A 23,714-nucleotide genomic window follows, 5' to 3' on the forward strand; every position below is an offset into this window, starting at 1 on the left:
TCCATGCCCACCCAGCTCCTTGCCCACCCCTATTGGGGCCTAAAAATTCAGCTCTTGGTATATTTATTTTATATTTTACTTTGCATATCCCCTTCACTTTGTAATGCAGCTTAGGATATTTTCACTGTTAAAGTTGTTTTAGAAATATAAGTTTTTGTTTTTCCACAAAAGATTTTCAGTATCGGAGTATTTGCCCAGGAACACAATATCGGACATTGCAGATTGTAGGCATCTTGCTCTGAGACCCCATTGTTGAGTTTTGTAGGAGAAAATAAAACTCTGTCCCTGTGGGAAAGGGGAAGAGTATTACATAGAAAACATAGGAAATAGGAGCAGGAGTAGACTATTCAGCCCATCGAGCCTGCTCCGCCATTCCAACAGATCATGGCTGCTCATCTACCTCCACACCAGTTTCCCCACTATCCCCATATCCCTTGATGTCATTAATATCCAGAAATCTATCAATTTCTGCCTTGAACATGCTCAATGATTGAGCTTTCACAGCCCTCTGGGGTAGAGAATTCCACAGATTCACCACCTTCTGAATAAAGAAATTCCTCCTCATCTCCGTCCTAAATGGCCTGCCCCTTTATCTGAGAATTATTGGCTGAATGCAGTTTGAAATGTAGAGTTTATGTTGGATTCTGCACACATATTGGTACAAATTAAAAGATAAAGCAGAAGCTTTCACATCTGCATTAGAATACACAGTCTTTTATCCACATACATTCCTTTAATTTATGCTGTACCTTGTCAGTTCACTCCACTCAGAACCATGGTCCCTGCATTAGCTCATCATGCATCTTTAATAGTGCATTGGTTGCACTGAGGCACATTCTGCAATTGCCATTAATCTATATTGACAAAAAGGAAAGCATGTTGATGACTGATGAAATTCAGGATTCAGTGTTAATCCAAAATCCTACGTCAGCGGTTTATAAATGTGAGCTTCTATTCCATGAATTCTTCCTGTGAGGAACCGGAATGTGAAAAACAACCATTAGCTAAGATGTGATAGTAATTCTGTGAAAGCAAATTAAAATGTGGTTTTACTTGTAACAAAGTGCTGTGAATATGCCAAAGGAACTCTGCAACATTTTTACACTGTGCCATTCACTGAGCTTGAAACTCAAAAACATTCCCAAATATAAGCTGACTATATCTCCCAGTTTGGTCAGAATTATCCCAGTAAAGGTAGGACTATCCTGTTTGGTATATTTTTGGTGTAGGTTTGTATCTTGGTTTTAAGTTATCCACTCCATGCTACCTTTAAATGTGATTTTTTTTTAAAGTGGATTTACAACCATTATACAGTGATTGAAGTTGAAGATTGAGGAGAATTGCTCGGTAGTTGGTAGTTATTCAATCCCCCACCAACTGCCTTTTTACAAAGTACAGTTGTATACTTCAAACTATTTGATAAATAAACACACTAAAATGATATAACGTTGTTATGATATAGAAATTACCATGTACTGCCCTTTAAAGTGTGCTGAAGACATGTAATGACAGTCATCACCCGTCCTCATTGAAAGCTCACCCTTGACCCTCTGTCCTTACTAAATAATGTCTCACGTATTGAATAGAGGAGAGCTGAACAATCTCTGAGATGGCAGTATGAGCATTGATCATAATAATTATTTAGAGATACAGGACTGAAACAGGCCCTTCAGCCCACCGAGTCTGTGCCGACCATCAACCACCCATTTATACTAATCCTACACTAATCCCATATTCTTACCTTCCCTAACCACCTACCTATACTAGGGGCAATTTATAATGGCCAATTTACCTATCAACCTGTAAGTCTTTGGCTGTGGGAAGAAACCGGAGCACCTGGCGAAAACCCACACGGTCACAGGGAGAACTTGCAAACTCTACACAGGCAGTACCCAGAATCGAACCCGGGTCGCTGGAGCTGTGAGGCTGCGGTGCTAACCACTGCGCCACTGTGCCGTATATGTTCTGATACTAATGGCAGAATATAGCCTTTGGGCTCAACTCGTCTGTCACACAAGTATTTTCTGATACCAGAAATACCACACAAGGCCACATTATTTTATAATCTCTTGGTTTATTTTCCAAGAATGATGATATTTTGCACTGATTCGCCTTATTTGAACTGCATCTTCCATTAACCAAACAATGACAAATTGCATCGACAATGGTTGCGAGTATCAGTGAACCAGACACTGCTGCCTTCCCAGCAGGAGGCAATATTCATAATCCATGCAGGCACAACAGCAAAAAAGGAAGAACCTAACAGGAAAGGGAAGCAGTTTCCATGCTGGATGAAAATCTTGGACAAGTTTAATTCCTTGTTTCACTCCTTTCCTGAGCCTTCCAGAGCCAATTTGGCATTATTGAGAAATTGGTCATTTAACAATCTCTTGTACTATTCTATTTTCATGAGACACTTCAGCTAATGGCCTGGTGAGAACTGGAGAAACAACTTGCATTTATCAGAAGATGGACGTGTTGATTCCACTAGGACTCAAAACCTTGAGTAGCTTCAGGGAGCAGGTCTGACAGAGCTTGCTGCCCCACAGGATGGCACTGTTTATCATTTTTTCCATGATTGGTAATACTTAATTTTGGAGATTTACACAACTCTGCCAAACAGTGAAGTATCTGGTGTTGATGCTTAATTATTTATAGTACTGTAGAACAATCATGCGTTTAGCGGCCCCGAATCAATTCACTAATGCTTTCCTGTATCCTTTGCTAGAAGGGACGGGTTGGTTAAGGGGTCTGCAACCTGTGTCTCCGCAGCCACATGAGGCTCTTTAACATCTCCCAACCTTTTCCAGTTGGATCGCATTAACATGAAAAAAGCCTTAAAAAAATTAAATCAAGAAAAGTAAGAGCCGTGTTTTTATTGTCAGGATAAAAGGCTAATTATTAAAGCTGCACTTTACGGTTTCAAATGATTATTTTAATGTAAAACATTGTCGTTCTCTGAATAAACCTGTTTGAGTAGTACAGCTACTCCATGATTATAGATAATGCCTTTGTTTCCTACATTACAACAGTGACGACACTTCAAAAGTGCTTCATTGGATGTACAGCGCTTTGAGATGTCTAGTGGTCATGAAAGGCACTATATAAATGCAAGTCTTTCTTTCTTTTGATTCGAGGAACGGGTTTTATAGTTGTGACCATTATAGTTTCTAATATAACTGAGATGATAAATTAATCTGAATGTGCTATTAGAAGCTCTTATCATTAAAATCAATAGCTGCAAAAATTGTCTTAATTTTATGCATCTTAAATTAAAGTTTATTTTAAAGATTGTTTTAAACATGACATTACTGACAAAATTATTGTCAAAAAATCAAAAACAGATCTATTTTAACTTTGATGTTTTCTATTGATACATAAATTCAAAATATGTATTTTAATTATATATACAAATGATGCATTCTATCAGAGACACTTGGCAATTTGTCAAGTATTCGTTTTAGAAATGCTGAATTTTCATCATGCTGCTCCCAATAGTTTATATTTTAGGCAATTTATTTTAAAAAAAAGGCTCTTCAGATTAAAAAAAAAAGGTTGCAATCCCTGGGTTAGTTGATTTATGTGACACTTATTTCTGTCAAGGACTGAAAAGGTGGGATTTTCCATCAGGTTTAAGCAGCTATGTAGCAGCATATTTAGCATTGGCAGAATGGCCATGCATCTCATAAACATTCAGTATCACCATATTTACAAAAAATTTGAAACTTGACAAATTAGGCAACTTTCTTAGAATAGCAGCATGGGACAGAATGGTGAATAATCTCAAAATGCCTGATTTTCAAATACACCAGTGTTGATGTTATTTGGTGTTGTCCTGTCAATAGACTCATACTGATTAATCCACTGCTTGTATGCTGCTTGTTATGGACAGATCCCAGCGTTGAATCGTGCCAGATATTACTGCTATTATGGTTTAGACAGATGAATTTCATAGGACATTTGCAGAACTGACCATGGAGATTTAGTGGGAAAAGATGGAAGACTCTGGATCTCTTGAGGTGATCCATATTGTTTATCATTATTCTTCCCTTTGATCTGGAGAAGCTGCCAAAGCTTTAAATCAGTCCAAATTAAATAGGCAGAATCACAAATGCATCCCCCTCCATTTACGTTGCAGCTGTTTACGTTTCAGTGGAGCTGAAGATTTTCTCAGTAAAGTGCTTGGACATTGGGTCATTTTGAACCAGTTGGTATTTAGCTTGCTTGTAAACGAATCCTGTATCAAGTATCTGCTTATGATGCTGCGAGCAAGGGATGTACAACCACAGTAAAAATACTTGCTTCGCTTTAGTTGAATGTGTTTATGTAGATAAAACAGATGTAATCTTTTAAGAGCAGGCAGATGACTTCTCTGCAGTTCACACACTGTTATTAATTATACCATAATTGGAGGGAAATCTCCAAAAGGGTGTTGTTCATTTCATGAAATATCATTAAAAGTTTTACATCTAGGAAATGAAAAGCATTTCTTTTCTCAATTCTGATCTAGTAATACAGTTAAAGCCCCCAGGTTGCCAATAACCAGACATGTGTTAGGCAACAAAGATGGATGGGGACTACGTGAATTCATCACAGTTTTAAAATGAGTCCTCATCTCTTCTTGAAACATGATCTACCCCCTTCCCCTTATACCTGGCTGGATGAGCAGACTGAACTCAGGCCTTTGCCAATGTTGCTCTGTCACCCATCACTAGGGGGTATGCCAGAGCAAAGACTTCCAGTTTGTTAACATGGGCTCACTATCAGAAATATACCTGCTATCAGGGCCAGTGAACATACTCTTGAGACTACAGGGAAATAGGACTCGCCTTGTGGGAGTAATATAAAATGTAGAAGCCTAAGTTTTTTTAAATTAATTCTGAGGATGTGGGTGTTGCTGGCAAAGCCAGCAGTTATTACCCATCTCATTGTTCTTGACTAGGTGTTGGTGAGCCGCCTGCTTTTTAAAAATTTGTTCAAGGGATGTGGACATCACTGGCTCGGCCAGCATTTGTTTGTCATCCCTAATTGCCCTTGAGAAGGTGGTTGTGAGCTGCCTTCTTGAGTCGCTGCAGTCCATGTGGTGAAGGTACACCCACAGTGCTATTAGGGAGGGAGTTCCAGGTTTGTGACCCAGCGAATTTGATTGAGTTTTTTGAGGAGGTGACCAAGAGGATTGACGAGGGCAGGGCGATGGACGTTGTCTACATGGACTTTAGCAAGGCCTTTGACAAGGTTCTGCATGGTAGGCTGGTCCAGAAGGTTCGAACACATAGGATCCAGGGTGAGCTAGCCAATTGGGTGCAAAATTGGCTTGGTGATAGGAGGCAGAGGGTGGTAGTGGAGGGTTGTTTTTCAGATTGGAGGCCAGTGACCAGTGGTGTGCTGCAGGGATCGGTGCTGGGCCTTCTGTTGTTTGTCATATATATTAATGACTTGGATGTGAATGTAGGGGGCATGATTAGTAAGTTTACAGATGACACCAAAATTGGTGGTATAGTGGACAGTGAAGAAGGTTGTCTAAGGTTACAACAGGATATAGATCAACTGGGAAAGTGGGCAAGGGATTGGCAAATGGAATTTAATGCAGACAAGTGCCAAGTGATGCATTTTGGGAAGTTAAACCAGGGCAGGACATACACCGTGAATTGCAGGGCCCTGGGGAGTGTTGTTGAGCAGAGAGACCTTGGGGTGCAAGTACATAGTTCCCTGAAAGTGGCAACACAGGTGATGAAGAAGGCGTATGGCATGCTTGCCTTTAACGACCGAGGCATTGAGTATAAGAGTTGGGACGTCATGTTACAGTCGTACATAACGTTGGTTAGGCCACATTTGGAGTACTGTGTGCAGTTCTGGTCACCGCACTACAGGAAAGATGTGATTAAGCTAGAGAGGGTGCAGAAAAGATTCACAAGGATGTTGCCTGGTTTGGCGGGCTTGAGTTATAAAGGGAGATTAGATAGGTTGGGTCTGTTTTCCCTGGAGCGAAGGAGGCTGAGAGGGGACATGATAGAGGTATATAAAATTATGAGAGGCATAGATAGGGTAGATAGCCAGAGTCTGTTTCCCATGAAAGGGGCGACTAAAACTAGAGGGCATAGATTTAAGGTGAGAGGGAGGAGGTTTAAAGGGGATCAAAGGGGTAAATTTTTCACACAAGGAATAATGGGTATTTGGAATGAGCTGCCAGAGGAGGTGGTGGAGGCAGGAACAGTAGCAACATTTAAGAGGACAGGTATTTGAATGAGAGGGATATGGAATTAATGCAGGCAAGTGGGATTAGAATAGATAGGCATTATGGTTGGCATGGACGTGGTGGGCCGAAGGGCCTGGCTGTATGCTGTACGACTCTATGACCCTATGACAGTGAAGAAATGGCGATATAGTTCCAAGTCAGGATGGTGTGTGGCTTGGAGGGGAACTTGCAGGTGGTGATGTTCCCATGCATCTGCTGGCCTTGTTGTTCTCGGTGGTAGAGGTCGCAGGTTTGTAAGGTGCTGTTGAAGGACCTTAAGTGAGTTAAGGCAGTGCCTTGTAGATGGTACACACTGCTGTCACTGTGTGTCAGTGGTGGAGGGAGTGAATGTTGAAGGTGGTGGATGGGGTGCTGATCAAGTGGGCTGCTTTTTCCTGGATGGTGTCGAGCTTCTTGAGTGTTGTTGGAGTTGTATCCATTCAGGCAAATGGAGATTATTCCATCACACTCCTGACTTATGCCTTGTAGATGGTGGACTCACTTTCGGAGTCAAGAGATGAGTTACTCACCACAGGATTCCCAGCCTCTGACCTGCTCTTCTAGCCACAGTATTTATATGGCTTGTCTAGTTAAGTTTTTGGTGAATAATAACATCCCAGGATGTTGATGGTGTGGGATTCAGTGATGGTAATGCTGTTGAATGTCAAGGGGAGATGGTTAGATTCTCTCTTTATTGGAGATGGCGCGAATGTTACTTGCCATTTATCAGTCCAAGCCTGAATGTTGTCCAGGTCTTGCTGCATGTGGGTACAGACTGCTTCAATATCTGAGGAGTTGCGAATGGTGCTGAGCATTTTGCAATCATCAGCGAACATCCCCACTTCTGACCTTATGTTGGAGGGAAGGTCATTGATGAAACAGCTGAAGATGGTTGGGCCTAGGACACTACCCTGAGGAACTCCTGTGCAATGTCCTGGGGCTGAAATGATTGGCCTCCTACAACCACTTCTTGTGCTAAGTATGAGTCAAACCAGTGGATAATTTTTCCCCTGATTCCCATTGACTTCAATTTTGCTAGGGGCCTTTGTGCCGCACTCGGTCATATGCTGCCTTGATGTTCAAGGCAGTCACTCTCACCTCACCTCTGGAGTTCAGCTCTTCTGTCCATGTTTGGACCAAGGCTGGAATGAGGTCCGGAGCTGAGTGTTCCTGGTGGAACTCAAGCTGAGCATTGGTGCGCAGGTTATCGCTGCATAAGTGCCGCTTGATAGCACTGTCGACAACATCTTCCATCACTTTGCTGATGATCGAGAGTAGACTGAGGGGGTGGTAATTAGCCAGATTGAATTTGTCCTGCTTTTTGTGGTTAGGACATACATAGGCAATTTTTCACATTGTCAGTTAGATGCTAATGTTGTAGCTGTGCTGGAACAGCTTTGCTAGGGGCGCGGCTAGTTCTGTAGCAGAAGTCTTCAGTACTACAGCCGGGATACAGCAGTATCTAGTGCTTTCAGCCGTTCCTTGATAGAGTGTCTCCTGACAATGCAGAGCATGCGCAGAGTGATCGCTGACATCATCAGTGTGTCCGAGCATTTGCCAATTTGTCAGTATGGGTCTGACATAATGCCATCCGAGTGTTGCTTCACCCCTAAAAATGGCCACGATCGCCACCTCCATCTCCTCCAACAGTACCATGTTCTTTCCCACGCCCGCCTGCTCGCCACTCCATCCTGCTGCTCACTTCCCACCTCGCTGTTAGCACCCGATCACTTGACCCCCCCCCCCCCCCACCCCCACCACTTCTCCAGGCAACGAGGCAGGGAGCAAGTGGTGGGATAAGCAGCAAGAAGGCGGGCGCGGGAGGTAGCGGGAAACTGAATGCAGCGACTGAGGCAGCGATTGCAGAAGGAGTGGGGAACAGAAGCAGCAATCGTGAGAGGGAGCGGGGTACTGTAGAGGGAGGGTGTGGAGGCGGTGATCATGGCCTTTGAGGGGTGAGGGGTTTCGGGTTTAATTTGTTCTTTGTGTTAAATTGAGCAGCGCCATCTTTAACCTCGCAGCTGCTGGAGACATCACAGACAGTGGCGTTTCAGTGGATGAGGCTGCATTTGTGCATGTGCCAGTACTGCTCCACCTAGTGGTTGCATTGTCAGCAAATGCAGCCTTCTTGATATCACATGCAGTGAATCAAGTTGGTTGAAGACTGGCATCTGTAATGCTGGGGACCTCAGGAAGAAGCCAATATGGATCATCCATTCGATGCTCCTGGCTGAAGATGGTTGCAACTGTTTCAGCCTGGTCTTTTGCACTGAAATACCGGCCTCCCCCATCATTGATGATGGGATGTTTCTGGAGCCTCTGCCTCCAGTTAGTTTTTTAATTGTCCAATACAATTCATAACTGGATGTGGCAGGACTGCAGAGCTTTGATCTGCTCTGTTGGTTGTGGGATCACTTTGCTGTATCTCATGCTGCATCTGCTGTATAGCATGCATGTAGTCCTCTGTTGTAGCTTCACCAGGTTAGCACCTGCGGAAGGGGTGAGGGCAGAAGTGTGGGAAATGGGCCGGACACAGTTATGTCGAACATTCCTTGGTCCAGTCCTAGTCAGGCCCCCTCCCCCAACTGTTTTTCCGGTACATTGATGACTCCATTCAATTCTCCCAGTTTCTCTATCTCCGACACATCTGCTCTGATGATGCAATCTTCCACAACCGTGCTTCTGATATGTCTTCCTTTTTCCTCAACCGAGGATTCCTCCCCACTGTGGTTGACAGGGCCCTCAACTGTGTCCGGCCCATTTCCCACACTTCTGCCCTTACTCCTTTTCCTCCCTCCCAGAACCACGACAGGGTTCCCCTTGTCATCACTTTCCACCCCATCAGCCTCCACATCCAAAGGATCATCCTCCGCCATTTCCGCCACATCCAGCATGATGCCACCATCAAGGCATCTTCCCCTCCCCTCCCCTGTCATCATTCTGAAGGGACCATTCCCTCCGTGACAGCCTGGTCCACTCCTCCATTACCTCCGACACTTCATCCCCTTCCCACAGCACCTTGCCCTGCAATCACAGGAGGTGTAATATCTGCCCTTTTACCTCCTCTCTCCTCACTATCCAAGGCCCCAAACACTCCTTTCAGGTGAAGCAGTGATTTACGTGTACTTCTTTCAATGTAGTATACTGTATTCACTGCTCACAATGCGCTCTCCACTACATTGGGGAGACCGAACACAGACTGGGTGATCGCTTTGCGGAACACCTCCGCTCAGTCCGAAAGCATGACCCCGAGCTTCCGGTTGCTGGCCATTTCAACACACCCCCTTGCTCTCATGCCCACATCTCTGTCCTGGGGTAACTGCAGTGTTCCAGTGAACATCAACACAAGCTCGAGGAACAGCACCTCAGTTACCGATTAGGCACACTACAGCCTACCGGACTGAACATTGAGTTCATTAATTTCAGAGCATGACTGGCCCTTTTTTATTTTTTATTTTTTTCATTTTATTTTAGTTTGTTTCATCATTCATTTTTTTTTTAACCATGTGCCTGCCCACTGTTTTTTCTCACGTTTGTGCTTTTGGCTAGGGCTGTTCATTATTCTGTCATTTAACACCCTCTCTGCACTAACGCTTTGTCTTTCACCACATCATTAACACACTCTTTGCCTTTGCCCCATGACCTCCTTGTCAGTTAGTCTCTCTGACCCTCTGTCCTATCAACACCTTCACTTTTGTTCTCTTTTCCCTCACCCCCACTTTATTTGCTTAAAACCTATTACGTTTCTAACCTTTGCCAGTTCTGATGAAAGGTCACAGACCTGAAACGCTAACTCTGCTTCTCTCTCCACAGATGCTGCCTGACCTGCTGAGTATTTCCAGCACTTTTTGTTTTTATTTATGTTGTAAAGACCTATCTGGTTCACTAAAGTCCATCAGGGAAGGAAGTCTGCTGTCCTTACCTGGTCTGGCCAACACGTGATTCTAGACCTACAGGAATGTGGTTGACTCTTAATAGCTCTCTGAAATGGCCTAGCAAGCCATTCAGTTGTTAAGGGCAATAAATGCTGGCCTTGCCAGCGATGCTGATACCCCACAAACTCTTGTTACTTCCCACAAAAAAAAAGACTTGCGTTTATATAGTGCCTTTCATGACCATCGGACATCTTAAAGTGCTTTACAGCCAATGAAATACTTTTCTGAAGTGTAGTCACTGTTGTAATGTAGGAAACGTGGCAGCCAGATTGAGCACAGCAAGATCCCACAAATATTAATATGATAATGACCAGATAATCTGTTTTGTGATGTTGATTGAGGGATAACTATTGGTCAGGACACCAAGGATAATTCCCCTGCTCTTCTTTGAAATAGTGCCATGGGCTCATTTACATTCACCCGAGCAGGCAGATGGGGTCTCAGTTTAACATCTCATCCGAAAGAAGGCATCTCCGACAGTGTAGGACAGTGCCAATTTACTAACTAATTGAATTTACATTCCACCAGCTGCCATCATGGATTTGAATTTATGTTTCCAGAGCATTAGTCCGGGCCTCTGGATGACTAGTCCAGTAACATTACCGTTACGCTACACTAGCCTATAGTGAAGGCCATCCACGATGCTGTTAGGTAGGGTGTTCCAAGAATAGCAGCAATCTATGTATTGCCATTAAAAAGGTCGGAGCAGACCAAAACCGAACATCCTTTACGCTTTAATTTACCAAGATACAGATTTTTAGTAAAATGTGATCTTCATAGAAATATACGAACATACGAATTAGGAGCAGGAGTAGGTATTAATGTTGTGGAGATCTTTAACTTTCTCAGTAAGACTGAAGCTGAGCCTCATCCCTCCATTCTGTTCTGTCTGAGTTGCTGAAACTTACATTAGTTGGAGTGACAGGTACAAGACTGAAGTGATGATGTTTATCACTGCCTTATAAGCAGCTTGTTTGACTGGGCATGCAGCAGGTGGGTGTGAAGCACAGCTACCAGCTGTTCAATGACTCCAGCATTTAAAATAGTGAAATGAAAACGATACTGGAAGCAGGTCAGGCAGCACCTGTGGAGAGAGGAACGTATAGGGTTAACGTTTCAGGGCAGTGATCTTTCATCAGAACCCAGTGGAGGGAGTGGGATCTGGAGACAGTTGCTGAGACAAGAGATGCTGAGAAAGCAAGTTTTAGTGAACACAGAATCAAGCTCAAGAATAGATACAGACAGAAGATGAACTGGGTAAAAAAATATAAACAGAAAACACATTGAAGGAAAAGCGAATTACGTTCTGAGGAAATGTTAACCATACCATCTTCTTTCCATCATGAAGATGAGACATTAAACCGAGGCCCCATCTGCCCTCTTAGGTGGATGTAAATAATCCCATGGCATTATTTCGAAGCAGAGCAGAGCAGTAATATCCAGTGCTCTGGCTAATATCACTCCCTCAAGCAAAATCACTAAAACAGATTATCTCATTGTGTATCTCATTGCTGTTTGTGCAAACTTGCTCTGCACAAGTTGATTGGCTACATTGCAACAGTGATCACATTTCAAAAGTAATTAACTGGCATTCTGAGGTAGTGAATGGTGCTTTATAAATGCAAGTATTTCACAGATGCTACCTGACCTGCTGAGTGTTTCCAGCATTTTCTGTTTTTATTTCAGATTTGCAGCATTTGTAGAATTTCGCTTTTCGATATAAAATAGTGATCTGGAGCGGCAGAAGTGCTGTGAAAAAGGTTTTTTAAAATGATATGTTTTTAGTTGCAGATTGTCATGATCGAAATGCTTTATTAGCCAACTGTGATGTTGGTGCTGATTCAGAAGTTAGGAACAAGTTCCCCACTGACCTATTGGAATAACTATTCCGGCCAGTGTAATATGAAGCCATACAGACCAGGAAGGTCTCGAGTTCAATTTGCAATCTCTGTTGGGGGTAGTCTTAGGGGTATAATGATTGGCCACTGTGTTGCTAGCTTGGGAAGAGGACAAAACAGCTGGAGTTGCTTTTCCTGGCCAGTATCCAAAAGCCTTTGCTGGAAAGTGTATGTGTGTCTGAATAGATATTGTTCTTGATGCCTCCAATTAATGGAAATATTGGAGATGTTTTCCATCTGCCTGTTTAGATGGAAATAAATGGGAAAAGTGGTTGAGTTGGAACTGGCTCTCTCCTGGGGAGACAGCTGTGGCTCCTTCTGGATTCTCATGCTGCTCATTTATAATGTTAGTACAGCGAAGCCTCGGTAAATCTATACCTGAGGCTATATTCTGAAACCCATCCGGATTGTGTCTTTTTCTCACCTTAATTACACAACGATGATGATTGTAACTGTGGCTTTTCTCTCAAAATGCATCTTCCAAGTTTTTTGTTCCCGGTTTGGATTGCTTTCCTCTTGCAGATAACTACCAATGATAAATAAAAGTTAGGCGTTTAGATGTCATATTAATTAGGTTCATCCAGTGGGATTTAACTTCTGTGGTTTTTAAACTGCAAATATAATTGATTTTACTGTTGCTATCTTGCCCTAACTGAATTATCAGTAATGGTCAACATTTGCTTTCATTGGCGGTTTATGTTTGTGGATTCAAGTGTTTGCCTCCCCTCTATTTTTACCTGTTTTCAGTTTTCCTGACGTTTAGCTTCACTTGGTTGAGAGGACAGTAAACACTGTCAGTACTGCTGTATGCTAGACGCAGCGGTTATTGGTGTGACCCATGCCTTGATTTCTCCTCTTAACCTTCTAATGAAACATTTATCTCCATTGGCGGTGCTTACTCCCTGCCCCCATCCCAAAGCAAGGCTGAGATGTGAAATTCACCAAACCTCCATCCTGTTGCATTATACCACAAGAAATAATGCTGTACAGATTGCCTGAGAGTGTTTTAAAAAATGTGCAAAATCAATGGTGGAATTATAATATAATATAGGACTCTTGGGTTGAGAGGCGCAGTGGCGGGGGGGGGGTGGGGTGGGTGGGAGAAATGTTTAAATTGCTATGGGAAGGGGTCCTTCAGAAACCAGGTGTTTGCCCACAGGCAGGGAGAGAGGTGAGATGGGAATCTGTGCCATGTTTCTGTATCTACTCAGAGCTTTATGTCTGGAAGTTGGCCAGTCTGTGATGTTATCCAGGGAATGATGTGTGACCCACGGGAGAAAATAACTAATGGAAAAGGGAGGGTGGGGTGAGGGATTCATTAAAATAAGATAGTAATGAATTGCTAGTATAAGATCAGGCACCAACTGAGTAGGCATGCCGTGGTGGAAGTGCTATTTGTTGTAATTCTTCTTGTGTTTTAAAATGAAGGCAAACTGCAGCCATGTGATAAGGTTATTGGGAAATAGAGTGATCCAGCAGTGGCAAGATGTGGCACTGCTTTGGAGTCACCGACACACAGTGCTACAGAGTGTCGGGGCCCAAGTTTGGCCCTGTGTGTTCCCACACGGAGGGCTGAATTTTACCAGCCCTCTGACGTCGAGGGTCTTGGCAGGGGGGCCCGGAAAATAATCAGCAGCGGGGCCTTCATTTAAATATTAAAATTAATTAAAATAAATGCAAAATAACTTACCTTGACCCGACAGCCGTCCCGTGCCGATATTCCGGCCGCTGGGGAGGGGGAGGAGTCAAATTTTCAGGGTGAAGGGGGAAGTGGGGAAAGATCCTTGATTTGGCCGAGGGGATGGTGGGAAGGGTTTGAAGGGCAAAGGTAACAAAGTTCAGGGGACAAAGTTGTGGATGGAAAGAAAAGTTTTTCCTGTGTGAAAAATACATTAAGTAGTCAAGGGGGGGTGGGAGAGGGGCTTCGATCGGTTAATAAAGTTATAACTTTTAACTTGCCCTCCATGTCACTTTCAAAAATTAAATTGCTGGTAAGGGCTCAAAGCCCTTTAAAAATGGTGCCGGTACTTGTGTGGTGGCACCGGACGCCATTGCCAGGGATGGAGCGGCCATACCCTCTATGTCATTGGGGGCGGCCGTTCCACCCCCTGCACTTAAATGAGCCCCTGCGCAAGAATGGCAGGGAGCCTATAAAATTCAGCCCGGAGAATTTGATTCTAAGCACTATGGGTCGTTTCTCTATGTTAAAGCTGCTATATAAATGCCAGTTGTTGTTGTTGAATTAGATTGATGCTGGGAGAATGGTGCGTTTGGACGTCAGAACTGCCCCCTGGGAGCAGCTCATCCATCTACCGTCCCTGTAGAGCAGAGAATGGTATGCACTATGTGGATAAAGAAAAGAGGAAAGGGGAGAAACATCTGAAAACAAGGAGTCTGGCATTGCCCCATGAACTAAAGATAAATTACATTTTAATTTTGTTGTCTTGCCTGAAAACAATTTGCATTATATAGCGCCTTTCACAACCTCAGAAGATCCCAAAGCACTTTACAGCTAATGAAGTACTTTAAAAGTATACTTCCCACTGTAATGTAGGAAATGAGGCAGCCAAAAACACCAGTGTGACAACAACCAGGTAATCTGTTGTTAATGTTGGTAGTGGAATAAACAGCGCTAGGCACCGACATGTTCCACTACAGACATTTGACAGAATTATTGACTCAGCCATGGACACGGGAGCAATTAAGCTGTGTATAAAGTGTATAACCAACCTAATGCCATCAAGACACAGTCCTATTTAAAACACATTTCTCCCTATAAATAAAGTAGCTAAGCATACAAACATCAATGGAGAGCAGCACAACTGTATTAGCAATCAAAACATCCGCAAGGAATCGCCTTGAGAACTGTCGGGTTGATGCTTATCTACATATTGCAACTGCAACAATGAGCACAAAGACCTTCGATGTAACTGTGTGGCGAGGTATGTTCAGAATCTAAAACATTAAAGTCAGTTGAATTTATTATTACTAGCTTGCTAGCCAACTAGGAAAGCTAACTAATCGCTTTTTCCAGTGTGGAAAATTATTTGCTATTTTACTGGTTGAATGACATAAATTTACTTCTCACAGTCCTGGTTTTTATCGCGTAATGGTTTAGCTGGCTGGCCTCATGCTAACATAACATTAGCACATGATGTAGCTAGCTCTATACAGTCAACAAAAATATTTCACATTGGCATTGCGTACTGTTTTGTTTGCGAGCTAATACAGTTGTGCAGATGGATGTAAGAAAGAACTTGCATTAATGTTGCACCTTTTACCAGCTGTGACTGAATTCAGGCTGGATGCAGACCCCACCTCTCCCCGACTGATAAACTGCGTGAGAGATGCACCATCCCAGAGTCTGCTTCAACAGCAAGAGTGCTGTCGACTGGGACAAGTGGCCCTCTGGAGTCAGATTGCCAGTTTAGTGCCAATTTGGGCCACTTGTATTCAGTGCGTCAAACCAGGAAGAGTCGCTGTCCCCGGAATCAAAGGAATCTGGGGGAGGAAATACAAGTGAATGTTGGTGCTGAGAACTGAGTTTGAGCTGTTAGTGAGTCACTACTGTCACTGAATTTTAAAGCACTGAAAATAATTTGGAAATCTATACTGAATCATTTGCTCTTTCCATTGGTGCACACTAACCAGTTTCTTTGTAAATTAAATCATTTTTTTCATATGTAGAAATGTTGATAAAGTGCCTACTGGTGCCTGTGTAATTCAGAGATCCTCAGTGAGAAAACCCTCCTCGAAGGGGTGCCCAGGGTTGGTTATTTCCATCTGAGGAAATCAGAAGAGAGTATGTGATGAGGGGCAAGTGGGATGTGAGAAGAAGGATTAGGCAGAAGCATGCCATCATTTTCGACAGATTCAACCCTGTCGCTGGCCACAGCCTCAGTCATGGCTGCTCCAGTGATGGAGAGCACAATCTCCTCCATGGGGTTAAAAACATGTAGCTGTGCCTGCCCCCGATGGTTAGGCCCTGCTGCCTCCGATTATGTACGGTAGACCCAGGCTGAGAGTACGGGTAGCCCAGCTCAGAGGCTGATTGAGTCATAGAGTCATAGAGAACTACAGTACTGAAACAGGCCCTTCGGCCCACCGAGTCTGTGCCGACGAGTTGGTTGAGTTTGGTTGTCACCGCATAATTATCTGCTGCAAGACCACTGTGCCCAGAGTCATTTTGCAGCAAACAATTAGGGTAACCAAAAATAATGCTATGTTTTTATTTAAAAAAACACAGCCTCACAAGCTAAAACCAAAATGAGCATAAAATTCCTCAAGCAGCCATTTATTAACGATCAACTAGCAAGCATCACCTAGGCCATCTCTTACAATTCAGAAACTGTGCAATGAGTGCAACAACTTACACATATATATATAATATTTAAGCATCTTCAACATAGTCCCAAGGAACTTCACAGGAGGGATTATCAAAGAAAGTATGTTTGAGGAGTGTTAGAATTCTGTAATGAATGTGGAGACTATATCACAGACTGTAGAATAATAACAGCCTGAAGACCAGAAGTGATGAACTCTTGTATTCCTCCCTCCTGCCCCCCTCCCCCACACCCACTCCCCAAAAAATACCCAATGGAGATGAACCTCAGCATCTTATTGTGCTGCAGGCTGTAGCAAGCTGGGAGACATCCCCTGTTCTGTGGCTCAGACTCATTATATTCATGTAACTGCAGACCTGATGGCCCTCTGCCAGTAGCCTCGAGTTTGGAGTGCATTAACTTCTACTTAACAGCTTCTAATCTTTCAATTAAAGTTGACATTGGATTTTATTAATGAAACGCTACATTCTTTTTATTTGTTTGTTTTAATCCTTTAATTTTTCCTTTCCCTGTATTCATTTTCCCTTTAAATGCTTCATTCTTTGAACCTTTCACTTTTCTTTCCCAATTCGTTTAGTTTTATAAGACTGTTTTTATTTTTCTATTACTAAGTATTCATTTCCTTTACTTTCATTTTTTTCCATCATTGCAGTTTCCTTTCATCTCCATCTTCCTCAAAGTGCCGAGGTAGAAACTGTTTTGAAGCTGTTGCTATGGATACATGCTTGCTAAAGGGAATTATTTTTCAACCCAAAATTGAGCAAATATCAGAAAATGACCCTTATTATGATACACTTACTAGAAACGGGCCTCTGCTGAACTGAATAGTGAGTCAATGGTGTTGCCGCTGTTCTGATCCTAGGTCGTTAGGTTGTTGCCTAGAAACCACAACAAGGCCTTAGTAAATTGCTTTGAGTAATACAAGTTGTGCGTGGCAGCTGGAAACACCACTGGCTGACAACTGCAAAATAGCTTTTGGTTATTTTGGTGAAGGAAATTGTTTCAGAAGGATTTTGGTTCTGAAATGATTCTAGAGTCCTGCTGTCTGGTCCTAAACCCTCTCTGCTCTGTAACCAGTTGTACAGCACATGTGAAGGAAGACATACCCTCCTATTTTTACTCGCTTCCCTTTGGCATGATGTCCAGGGTGCTCTTTGCCAAATCTATCCCCAGCTGAGAGAGGGCGTTTATTTTCCACTGTCATGAGAGACAAACTGTATGATTTGTGATAGAACAGAAAAATGCACAAACCCACTGTGCCGCTGGGCTATTAGCATTTGTACATCATCACAATTTACATGGTTGTGTTTTGGAACATTTGAATTCAGGGGATAGAAGCAAGCTATTAGAAACTGTGCTCCAAATAAATTCTGTGAGCAGCCATTTCCTATTAGGACTATATTATGTAGACCTAAATGGAAGTATACGTTGTTGAAGGGATTAAAAGAGCATTGACTTGATGAAGGGTCACTGATCTGAAACGTTAACTCTGCTTCTCTCTCGACAGATGCTGCCAGACCTGCTGAGTTTTTCCAGCACTTTCTGTTTTTATTTCAGATTTCGCAGTATTTTGCTTTTATTATATTATTGACTTGATGAATGGTGTTTGACAAATCATCTCTTTACAGAGGGAGAACAAGCATCACTATTATCACATCTCACCCTCAGGTGACAGGATGATGTTCAATGCAGTCTGTTGGATTTTCATGAATACAGTGCTCCTTCGGGGTTTACATTTCTGGGATTAGCTTGGAGTCAAGGCATTGCATGTAGTGTAAGAAACAAAAGGAAAGTTTTATAAAGCACCTTTCATGACCTCAGGACATCCCAAAGCACTATGCAGCCAATGAAGTACTGCATTAAGGTTACAGTTAGGGTTTTAGGTTTTAATGTTTACCATGAAGTAATGCAGCAAACTTGGCACATCTAAGAAACTCTCAGTTAGGTACAGACAGTCAGGTTACTAAACCCTCCACCACCCCTTCCCCACCAGATGCTTCTATTTTAGAAGTTTGGGGTTGTGGTACTACAACAATGGATGATGCACAGCCCAGTGTATTCAGTATAGGAGTGGTCACACACAAGTTTGCATCACTGCACTGTCGATCGGAACTGTGCTGTTGGGGGAATTAAGTGGAAGAGTTACTGGAGCCGCTGTCATACCAAGCTAAGACCTGGGACTGGATGACCTGGACACCAGACAAAAATACAAACCTTTATTGAGTGTGTTGTAACAGGGTCTGCTTAATATAAGCCAATTCACTTGCTCTTTGGCTGTGTTTCTTTCAGATATTGATGAATGCAGCATGAACCATGGTGGCTGCAAGCATGGCTGTGTTAATACTCTGGGAGGCTATCAGTGCTCCTGCCCGAATGGTGGCTACAAACTTCACTGGAATAAGAAAGACTGTGTGGGTATGTGAAGCACTCTGATCTCTGGCACCCTCTAGTGGCACTAATGGAAGTAGCAATTCTGTAACCTTAATAAGAAACACTTCGCCCTGGAAAGACAATACAATTATAGGCCATCTTATGTGTCTTAGCAATGTCTCCAATGCTTCACATACAAATAATTACTTGCAATGTCATGTAGATCATTTCTAAAATAATTTGAACAAGAAACAGTATATTTTCTCATTGGAAGGCAGGGCTGGGAACCTTGAAACAGCTGAGAGTAAGATTTCTTTGGGGTCACTTGCCCCCTGAGCCAGGAATGATATTGGACACATGGAGGTCAGATTGGGGCAGGGGAGTCAAAGGTGGCAAAAAAGGACGGAAGCTCACCCTCATTCTGCTGTTCAAGGAGCTAGCATGTAAAATGCGAAGATGACATTGAAATCCCTGTATTTTCATTGACTCAGGTGCTGTATATATTAAATGCATTTCCTGTCACTCAACAACAGTGACAACATACATTTACATACCACTTTTAAAATGTAGTAAAAATGTCTCAAGGCGCTTCACGGGAGCGCTATAAAACAAAATTTGGCACTGAGCCATAAAAGGAGATAACAGGACAGGTGACCAGAAGCTTGATCAAAGAGGTGGCTTTTAAGGAATATCTTAAAGGAGGAGCGAGGCCAAAAGATTTAGGAAACTCAGAAAAATGTCAGTATGTATTAGATTTGCTCCTCACGGCCAATAGAGTTTGGGGTCCATTTGTACATTTAAGTTCAACACAAATCCTTTGTCCAGAAATGTCTAAGATATAAAATGCACACCAGCAGTCAGATTTTTTTTTTTTGTTAATAAAATTCCATTTTAATATTTTTTTCTGCATCTATGACATAGTTATTGAGATTATTAAGGTTTTTCATTAGTTTTATCAACAGTAAAACAAATGCCAAAATCATAACCACAGACTTGGAAAAGTTGATAGCCCTATATGTACTATTTTAATAGCTCTAATCACGTGGCTGGGTGACTTAAGGAAAATTAATCAGAGATGCCATGCATGCAGCTAATGTTTGGCACTGTTTTTTTTCATGATTTGTACTGCAATGTATTGTGAAGTACTGAACTCCCTCCGAAGTGTTATTTTCCAATTGGAAGTGTTCCCTAAAGCATTCTGTCCCTCCAACACTCACTACATGTGGTCTGTTGCCTCTCAGAGAAGTGTCACTTTTGAGTGTGTTATTGTTAAAAGGCCTTACTGTTTATACTACTCAAGGAACCTAGCTGTCAATCTCTGTGATGGTGTCAAAGAGCTACCCATGGGGGAGGAAGGACAGAGCTGTTCCCACTCCCTGCAAGATCATTTATTACGCAGGTCATCCGCACAAGGTCAGATTCTGCTTTGCATCAACATTTTCTGCAGTAATTTTAGTCCAAGGTTACTTAAGGTCTTTATGCCCTGCATCTCATAGTGCAGCAGCTTGCTAACGTCTGCATGTTAAGATTTTGACACCTCCTCCCTTGGGGAGTTGGGGATAAAGTACCTTCTAGCACCAAAGCTACCTCCAGTTGATGCTGTAAACACTCTTGCAGTATAATATTTATACTGAGGCAGAAACCAGCCACCGATGATGCTTTCCTATCAGCGATCTATGGTAGCATAAGGTCCTGGCCCACTGAAGATGAGCTCTTCTCCTCGAGCTTAAGAGGAATTTATTTTCCAAGTATTTCTCAAATCCACCTTCAAAATGCCTTTGTGTCCAGTGAGTTCAGTAAAGTTCTGACATTCATTTCAGGCAACCCAGTTAGGGCTATGTTTCAAGCAAGCTGTCCATTCATATGGTTGTTGAAAAAAGTTATATAGTAAAGCAAACAGGCACTCGCCCTTCATCAAGAATTGGGCCTCTGCAGTTCTCAGTAAAATTTAGATTAAACTTTTAAGGTTAATTCTAAAAAATTCTGGTTTAAGAGGAACTCGGAGGTCAGGTGGAAAAGATTCATTTGGTCTCTGCCAAAAAATTGCACTGGAGAAAAATTTGTTGAACCCATTGGATGCCCTAGAAATTAGAATGGGCTGCCTTTTCTGCTATCTTCTGTGCTGACCCTTACAATGCATTACAAATTGTATTAGAATATTAATGGGGTAATTTTAACCTAAGCTAAACTGACAGGATCAGATCAGCCACCTGTTTTACACCCGGTTGATTTTCCACTCCACTGGCTTCAATCCTGTCAAGTTAAGTTATATTTACCCCCTTAGCTTTTTTAAAAATCCCTTCCTGTTGTTTCACTCAGCTTTGCGTCATGTTGGAAATCAATTTCTTTTCATTTTCAGAGGCAGCAAAGTGCCTGCCGGGTTCTAACTCTCCTCGAGCGCAATTTTCCTGCATCAAGAGTGGGAAGAGAGAGACCTGCTCCCTCAGCTGTGCCTCCAAGGCTCACTTCCAGGCAGGTAGGCATCATGCAAAGTCAGGAGAAACCCATGAGGAACATTTGATGTCCTTGCTAGTTGCTTAGGGAAGTAGGTTTGCCAATCCTCCAGGACTTCCCTGCAGTCTTCAGGAATTAAAGCCTAATCTTCATGATGCTGCTGAGAGCAATCCAGGAAGAAACGTCATCGAGACATTAAAACATTTTGTTTGTTATTTTGTAATTTTCTTTGAAAACTTTTGTTTATTATTTAGAAATATATTGGACATGAGAAAGCTGCTTGTTTGACGGTCAAGAATCATCCAATCAGGCAATGAAGAGCCTAGTCAGTTTCCAATTGGTGTAGGAAGATGGTGTGCCGCCAGATGGACATGTCGGGCGGCCAATGGCTGGAGTGTGGGGGCGGGTGGAATCAGGAGGTCATGTGATGACACTTCTGGAGTATGTCCAAGCAGAGTTGACAACCTTACAGGGTAGCAATGGGCCAACTTGGGATGTATTTCAGTGAGGTTGGGTTACATTGATTTTCATATAACCCAAGTTTAAATTTTTCAAAACAAGAATTTTTTTTAACAAACCCCTTTGCATGTAAAAAAAACATTTGTTTCTCCATCTTTTTGAAGAGTGAATAGTCCATCAAAAAAATTGCTTCAATATCAAATTAAGAATATTTTAATTTCTGTGCATTAATGGCATTGTAAATACAAGCAGGAAATTTCCTCTGGTCACTGTGTCACTTACAGTGTAAACACAGTGGGAAGATTCCCTCTGGTCTGACTGAGTGTCACTGACACTGTAAACACAGCGACAACATTCCCTCTAATTGTGTGTGTTAACAATTTCCAAAAAGAGTGAAACGATTCCCACCAGTCACTTTGTCTAGCAAAAGGATAAGTGTGATTTTTTTTTAGAACATTTCTACAATTTTGCTCGCACTTGTGAATGTAGAGATCTTCCTGCTGTGTTTACAATGTTGCTAACATAAAACAGCCGGAGGAAATCTCCTCCCTGCCCTGTCATGAACCCCAAATCCTAGCGATCAGTATTTGTTGATTAATTTAGCAAACATTTGTTTAAGAAAACCAATAAGTAATACAGGAGAAACAGATTAGATGTTATTGATTCCCTCAAGTAACCAAGACGTTTGTTCTCCCGAATGGACTTTATTTAGTTGGAGCTGGAGTGGCCTTGTGCTGGAGTTAGTGCTAAGTATGTGTTCAGAGATTAGTTTGATCATCTCCGTTGAGTCGGTGGTAGGGATGCTACAGTTGCATCAGCACCTTGAGCTATAGAGGGAGAAAATCAGCCAGAGTCCCCACTCCTGAATGCCATTCAGAGACCGCTGCCAGAAAGTGTGTGTAAATGGACTGTGTAAGTCTCCTACTGTTTCACTTGTCATTGAGATGGGAGACCATGTGACTATGCAGTTTCTAGTTCAACAACACCGGTGATTATTTTGTTGTAATTTGAAGTCAGGTGTTAAAAACAAGCACATTGCTAAAAATGCATACCTTCAAGTTTACTATTCCCCCTCTTTATTGTAAGAAAATCTGTCTAAACATAGGAGGAATGATTTCACCCTGTAACTAGATAGGAAGAGGGTTTTCAGAGTCCAGCTTCAGAATGACGATCGCAAGAGCTGAACAACTAATATTCTCAGACTCAGCTGGTTGTTCCACTGCCGACTGTGAATCGAAGCTGCACGAGCCTGAGGTTCAATTCCCAATCTGTACTGAGCCAGTTTACTTTGGCTGAGCAGCTTAGAGTCGTAACAGCGCAGAAAGAGGCCATTCGTCCCATTGAGCCCATCCAGTCAGTCCCACTCCCCCATAACTAATAGACATAGCAGTTGGCCTCAGTGTCCCCACGGGGATGGGGGTTTGTGAAAAGTTAACTAGAATTCTGGCACCTGATCGCCATGAGTGACTCCTGTGAGGGTGAATGCGCGTGTGTGGATGGCAGTCAGACCAGGATCGGGCTTGGCCATTGATGCCTGTCATGGTCAAAAAGCCAGCCAAAGCTCATTGTGTAATTTTGCATGTGAAGAGCAGTCACCTGGGTGTGGTAACCAAGGCTGTCCAGTGCCATGGAACCATATCATCAGCATCAGTCTTTAGGAGGAAGGGAGCGAACACTGGAGGGTGAGAATTATAACTATTGTTCAGAGTGAGTATCCTGTGCATTTTCTGACCCTGATGTTTCCAGCAGTGATTCGGTGTCAATAAATACACGTGCATTCCTCTGTCTCTTAATACGGTTCTCATTTCTGACAGGTTCTGATAACAGTTACACTGTGAGCTGTGGAGCTCCTTTACGGCGGGCTGGTGCCCAACAGCGACAGAACACCAGTATCACTGGCTGTGTAGGTAAGCCCCTGACAGAATGTCATTCTGCTGTCCTAAGTATTGCTGGAATCTTTTGTTCGCAGCTGTAGCATTTAGCATCAATCTAATTTTTGTTTGTCCTAAGGCGGAGTTTC

At 42.7% G+C, this 23,714-nt stretch overlaps 1 protein-coding gene across 2 annotated transcripts in view; it reads left to right on the top strand.

Annotated features, from left to right (window-relative positions):
• LOC137383822 (signal peptide, CUB and EGF-like domain-containing protein 3) overlaps positions 1 to 23,714 on the top strand; it is a 424,809-nt gene that overhangs the window by 366,309 nt on the left and 34,786 nt on the right. For both annotated transcript variants that reach the window (XM_068057091.1, XM_068057092.1), the window contains 3 exons: positions 18,701 to 18,826; positions 21,141 to 21,257; positions 23,509 to 23,601. In XM_068057091.1, the coding sequence (XP_067913192.1) occupies positions 18,701 to 18,826; positions 21,141 to 21,257; positions 23,509 to 23,601 (336 nt within the window). The remainder of the gene's footprint in view (positions 1 to 18,700; positions 18,827 to 21,140; positions 21,258 to 23,508; positions 23,602 to 23,714) is intronic.

The sequence above is a fragment of the Heterodontus francisci genome, chromosome 25 (genome assembly GCF_036365525.1).
Source record: "Heterodontus francisci isolate sHetFra1 chromosome 25, sHetFra1.hap1, whole genome shotgun sequence".
In the NCBI taxonomy this organism is placed as follows: domain Eukaryota; kingdom Metazoa; phylum Chordata; class Chondrichthyes; order Heterodontiformes; family Heterodontidae; genus Heterodontus; species Heterodontus francisci.